The 6,000-nt window shown below is 48.2% G+C and overlaps 1 protein-coding gene across 1 annotated transcript in view; it reads right to left on the minus strand.

The window, feature by feature from the left end:
- Positions 1–5,419, minus strand: part of LOC119955213 (sorting and assembly machinery component 50 homolog) — a 33,518-nt gene extending 28,099 nt beyond the window's left edge. The window contains exon 1 of the mRNA XM_038781227.1: positions 5,217–5,419. Coding sequence (XP_038637155.1) covers positions 5,217–5,237 — 21 coding nt within the window. The 5' untranslated portion in view covers positions 5,238–5,419. The remainder of the gene's footprint in view (positions 1–5,216) is intronic.
- Between the last annotated feature and the right edge of the window lie 581 nt (positions 5,420–6,000).

Genomic DNA, 6,000 nt, shown 5'->3' on the forward strand with positions numbered 1-6,000 from the left:
ATACACCCTCACCAGCAGTGGCCCCAGGTCAGCCCCAAAACGTTTTATAAAATTCCACTGGGAACCCATTCAGCCCCAGGGATTGGATTGGATTTGTTTATTGTCACGTGTACCGAGGTACAGTGAAAAGTATTTTTCTGCGAGCAGCTCAACAGATCATTAAGTGTATGGGAAGAAAAGGGAATAAAATAAAATACATAATAGGGCAACACAAGGTACAGTGTAACTACATAAGCACCAGCATCGGATGAAGCATACAGGGGTGAGTGTTAATAAGGTCAGTCCATAAGAGGGTCATTTAGGAGTCAGGTAACAGTGGGGAAGAAGCTGTTCGTGCGTGTTCTCAGACTTCTGTATCTCCTGCCCGATGGAAGAAGTTGGAAGAGCTAGTAAGCCGGGTGGGAGGGGTCTTTGATTATGCTGCCCGCTTTCCACAGGCAGCGGGAGGTGTAGATGGAGTCAATGGATGGGAGGCAGATTTGTGAGATGGACTGGGCGGTTTTCACGACTCTCTGAAGTTCCTTGCGGTCTTGGGCCAAGCAGTTACCATACCAGGCTGTGATGCAGCCAGATAGGATGCTTTCTATGGTGCATCTATAAAAGTTGGTACGGGTTAATGTGGACATGCCAAATTTCCTTAGTTTCCTGAGGAAGTATAGGCGCTGTTGTGCTTTCTTGGTGGTAGCGTCAACGTGGGTGGGCCAGGACAGATTTTTGGAGATGTGCACCCCGAGGAATTTGAAACTGCTAACCATCTCAACCTCGGCCCCATTGATGCTGACAGGGGTGTGTCCAGTACTTTGCTTCCTGAAGTCAATGAGCAGCTCTTTAGTTTTGCTGGCATTAAGAGAGATTGTTGTCGCTGTACCACTCCGCTAGGTTCTCAATCTCCCTCCTGTATTCTGACTCGTCGTTATTCGAGATCCGGCCCACTATGATCGTATCGTCAGCAAATCTGTAGATGGAGTTGGAACCAAACTTTGCCACAGTTTTGTGTGTACATGGAGTAGAGTAGGGAGCTAAGTACGCAGCCTTGAGGGGCCCCAGTATTGAGGACTATTGTGGAGGAGGTGGTGTTGTTCATTCTTACTGATTGTGGTCTGTTGGTCAGAAAATCGAGGATCCAGTTGCAGAGTGGGGAGCCAAGTCCGAGGTTTTGGAGCTTTGATATGACCTTAGCTGGGATTATGGTAATGAAGGCGGTGCTTGAGTCAATAAATAGAAGTCTGATGTAGGAGTCCTTGTTTTCGAGATGCTTTAGGGATGAGTGTCGGGCCAGGGAAATGGAGTCTGCTGTGGACCGGTTGCGACGGCATGCGAATTGTAGTGGATCAAGGCATTCTGGGAGTATGGAGGTGATGTGCTTCATGATCAACCTCTCGAAGCACTTCATTACGACTGACATCAGGGCCACCGGACGGTAGTCATTGAGGCACGTTACCTGGTTCTTCTTTGGCATCGGTATGGTGGTGGTCTTCTTGAAGCAGGTGGGGACCTCGGAGTAGAGTAGGGATAGGTTAAAGATGACCATGAACACCTCTGCCAGCTGATCCGCGCAGGCTCCGAGTGCACGACCAGGGATCCCGTCTGGGCCCGTTGCCTTCCGAGGGTTCACTTTCAGGGCCTTCCCTGCCTACATCGTCCCCACACTATCCATCACCCCCCTCAGCCAGTTCCTCCTCCACGGTGGGAAACTCCAGCCCATCCAAAAACCACCACATCCCCTCCCCCACCGGCCAGGGGCTCAGACTCGTACAGCCTTCCATAAAACGTCTCAAACACACTATTCACCCCTCCCAGTCCATTACCACGCACCCTTATCATCCCTCACTCTGCCATTCTCCCTCACCGCCTCTTGCTTTCTCAACTGATGGACCAACATCCTGCTCGCCTTCTCCCTGTACTCATATACTGCCCCTGTAGCCCACCGTAACTGCCCCTGTAGCCCACCGTAACTGCCCCGCCGCCTTCTCCATAGATACTAGGCCGAACTCCATCTGGACCTCTGCCTCTCCTTCAACAGCCCTGCCTCTGGCACCTCTGAGTATCTCCTATCCACCCACAAAATCTTGTCCACCAGTCTTACCATCTCCGCCTGCTCTGCTTCCTTTCTGTGCGCCCGAATTGAAATGAACTCCCCCTAACCACCGCCTCGAGCGCCTTCCACAGTTAGCATGATGGCCCCTGCCCAAGGCCTCCAACCTCCATATCTCACTCAGTTCCCCTCCCTCCCAATCCACCAGACCATACGTCCCTATAGAGTGCACTCACCATTGTTATTCCCCATGAAAAAATGTGCCCTCCAAAAAACCCACTATCAAAAACTTTGAAGAACACACAAAACTCCTCCAAAGTTCAATGTCCTTACAGTCCATTGTCCCTCACAAACTCTATCACCTCCTCTGGCGTGCCAAAATAATACTCTCGTTTCCACAAGCGGGCCAGGTACAATACTCCAAACCACCCTCTTTTTAAAAAGGGCAGCCTTAACCCGGCTAAACTCACCCCTTTTCTTCGCCAGCTCTGCTCCTAGGTCCAGGTACACCCTCAGCTCGGTCCCTTTCCAGGTACATTTCCTGGTCTACCTCGCCCATCAAAGGATCCTCTCCTTGTCCAGAAACAAGTGCCACCACACCACCATCACCCGCCTGTGGCCATCAACAACACCCTCTTGACCTCCAGGCCGGTCAAAGACCTCCTCCCCCATGAATGTCTCCAGCACCTTAGCCACGTAAGCCCCGGCCTCTGCATCTTCAATGTCCAGGCATCCCAACAATCCTGACGTTTTGGCTTCTGGAGCGATTCTCTAGATCCTCCACCTTCTCCTTCATCCTCTTCTGGCTCTCTCGCATCACTCCTATCTCAGTCACCAACAGGGCCAACTGCTCCTCGTGCAGCCCCACTTTCTGGATTACCAGGCCCTGGGACTCTAGCCTCTGCTCCACTCTCTCAATGCCCGACTGAAGTGGTTCCACCACCTTAGCTAGGTCTTCCAGGACCTTTTTCCTCTGCTGCCGTAACTTAGCATTGATAAACTCTACCAACTGCTCCGTCGACCACTGGGTAGGCAGAGCAGTCCCCATGCCCTCCGCCACCTTTTCCTGTGGCACACCACAAAGACTCTCCTGCTCTAGCAGCTTTCCTTCTAGCACAACTCCTAGTCCATTGATGGATCTACCAGCGACACCAGAGGAGTAAAGCCTTACCCAGGCAATCCTGCACCTCTTGCTCTCAAATACCGCGCACTTCAGGAAAAGACCGAAATAAATCTGCCTCGAGTGAAAACTATCAAATGTGCGATCGCTCATTCCATAGTCACCACCAAAAATTCCTCATCATAAATCATAAGGTCTTTCATTAGCTTCCAATTTATATGTCGGCTAACTCACACAAGCAGCTTTATTCTATTTTCAGGTGTCCTTGTTAACAACTGCCCCATTTCCTGCTTTCTGGAATTATTAGACAACTCCCCTTTTGACAGTTGACCTATTCACAGGTTTTTTGTAACTGTAATGTAGGAAAATGTGAACCTACTCCACTGACTTAGCTACAACTCAGAATTGAGATTAAGGACCCAGTGACACCAGTTTCCCCTCAGTCCAGACCAACACTTAGTACATCATTGTTGGATGTTATCACTTCAGTAACCAAAATGTAACTAGCCAACTAATCAACAGATCTAATGATTTTTAATGCAAAACAATTATTCCCCATCCAACTTTTTTGGACACCAAGGGCAATTTATCATGGCCAATCCACCTAATCTGCACATCTTTGGACTGTGGGAAGAAACCGAGGCACCCGGAGGAAACCCACGCAGACACAGGGAGAACGTGCAGACTCCGCACAAACAGTGACCCAAGCCAGAATCGAACTGGGACCCTGGAGCTGTGAAGCAACTGTGCTACCCACTGTGCTACCTTGCTGCCCACCAGAGGAAATCTTCAATTGTTGACTTCTCTCAGAGGTAACTTTCTGGTAGACGATCTTGGGCTCAAATCCAACTTCAGGACTTGAGCACAAGACATGCTCCAAATATTCAGAAAAGTAGGAGGTTCTCCAAGTATCCTGGCCAACATTCACTCTTCAAACCCCACAAAAACAGATTAGCTGGTCATTTATCTCATTTGCTGTCTGAAAGTTCTTGTACACATTTACAAACTGGCTGCTACAGTCATCAAAATAACAATAGTGATTACAAAATTGTCACGTAATTTGGGAGATCCTGATAATCTAAACATTTAACTCTCCATTACCTTCAATTATGGAAGTCTTGCCACTATCAACATTGTGAAATGAAAACTGGTAAGATTTTAAATGGAGCAAACAACTTCTCAATAGCACAGCTATAAGAGTTGGGCTGAGGCCGGCTATTCTACAACAGTCAGTTCACCACTTGACCCCTCAAAGCGTCAATGAGGCTCAAGTCAGTAGGATGATGCCACATTCTCACCATGCATCTGGACCGGTGCAGTCTCAACAAGTCAATGACCTCAACATTCAGAATCTATCCTTGCAACTAAACTCACTATTCACAACCTCCACCATTATTGGCACAATCCATCTGTATTATTTGCAATCTAAAGGCACTACAACAATTTACTAAAACCTCAACATCTCCCAGTCTACAACCTAAACCAAGAGTCATGAGTAGCAACGTAATGGAAACATAATCATGCCAAAGTCATAAGGCTGCACTGAGCTAATCTGCTAGCACACTCTCAAGGTGATTAATAATGAATAATAACAATGTGGTTGACTTCTAACTTCCCTTTGAAATGGCCTAAGTCTCAGTTCCATCAAACCGTTACAAAAAATAGCCCCGTGGGTTTATCTACACCACATGGACTGTAGTGGTCCAAACCAACAGCTCACCACCCACATTTCCATTTATAAATGGGAAATGAATAATTGCCTTGCCAATGATGTTTATATCCCAAAATGAAGCCAATGAAAAGAAAAATTGCAAACATTTGCCGCATCCCAAGAACATTTTTTTCTTGAAATTACTTCTTTATATTTAAATGGAACGTCCCTAAATCTATCCTTTTAAGGCATGCATAAAATGTGCAATTTCAGCAAAGATCTGAAAAAAAAGATGTGCCAATTGAATGAGAATGCCTGGTTCCATTGGCAGCGTGGGCTCGGCTGTCAGACTCTGAAAGAATCTCCACACTCCTTCCACCCAGACGCTGGGCCTTCGGGTCACTCCTTACCCGCGCCTGGACGGTGCCCATGGCCGCCGGACTCCAGACTCCGGCCTCCCTCCCTCAAAGCCGCTGGCTGGCTGACCAACCGACCGCGAAGTTGCCACCGATTCGGCCGGGGCTGCGCCTTGGCTCACTGATGGCTTCTCACGGACGGCGGTCACAACTCAGCAAGGACGCCGCCATGACACCCACACCACGTGACCGTCCGCTGCTCGCCACTGATTGGCTGGCAGCGGGAAGGCGGGTCTGTGCCGGCAGCCAATCCCGGTGACAGGCGAGCTGTCAATCAGCGGAACATGCCAGCAACAGGCGGCCGAGGCCAGGCTGCTGGTTGTTTTTCGCCGGGTGCAGGTGGCGACGTTTCCAGGTCTACTCGGCGCATCTGTTTGTCTGTAAACAATACATAGAAAAAAAATAATTTCAACATAACCCGGCACACAGATAGGGTGGAAGAAGTGCTTACTTGTTTGCCGAAGATCCAGATTTTTTAACAAAGTATCTATTGACAATGGATGAAGAGGGAGAATTGATTTTTTTAATATGAAAAAATATTGTGCGTTGCTTGATTTGCAATGTTGTTGATTGTTTTTAGATTGTCGTGAATTGCTTAAGCTGCCTTTTGTGGAATTTATCACAAGTTGTCAAAACGTGAGCAGAGTTTTCAGAGCAGGTTGTTGGATGTGGTTTGGAGTGAAGCCTCCTCAGTAAGATCTGAAGCTCTGGATTATTTTGTTTCCCTCAGCTTTGTCATTACAGAGTTTCAACTGGGCAGGGCAAAGCCTCAAGGAAG

Source organism: Scyliorhinus canicula, chromosome 20 (assembly GCF_902713615.1).
Source record: "Scyliorhinus canicula chromosome 20, sScyCan1.1, whole genome shotgun sequence".
Lineage (NCBI taxonomy): Eukaryota > Metazoa > Chordata > Chondrichthyes > Carcharhiniformes > Scyliorhinidae > Scyliorhinus > Scyliorhinus canicula.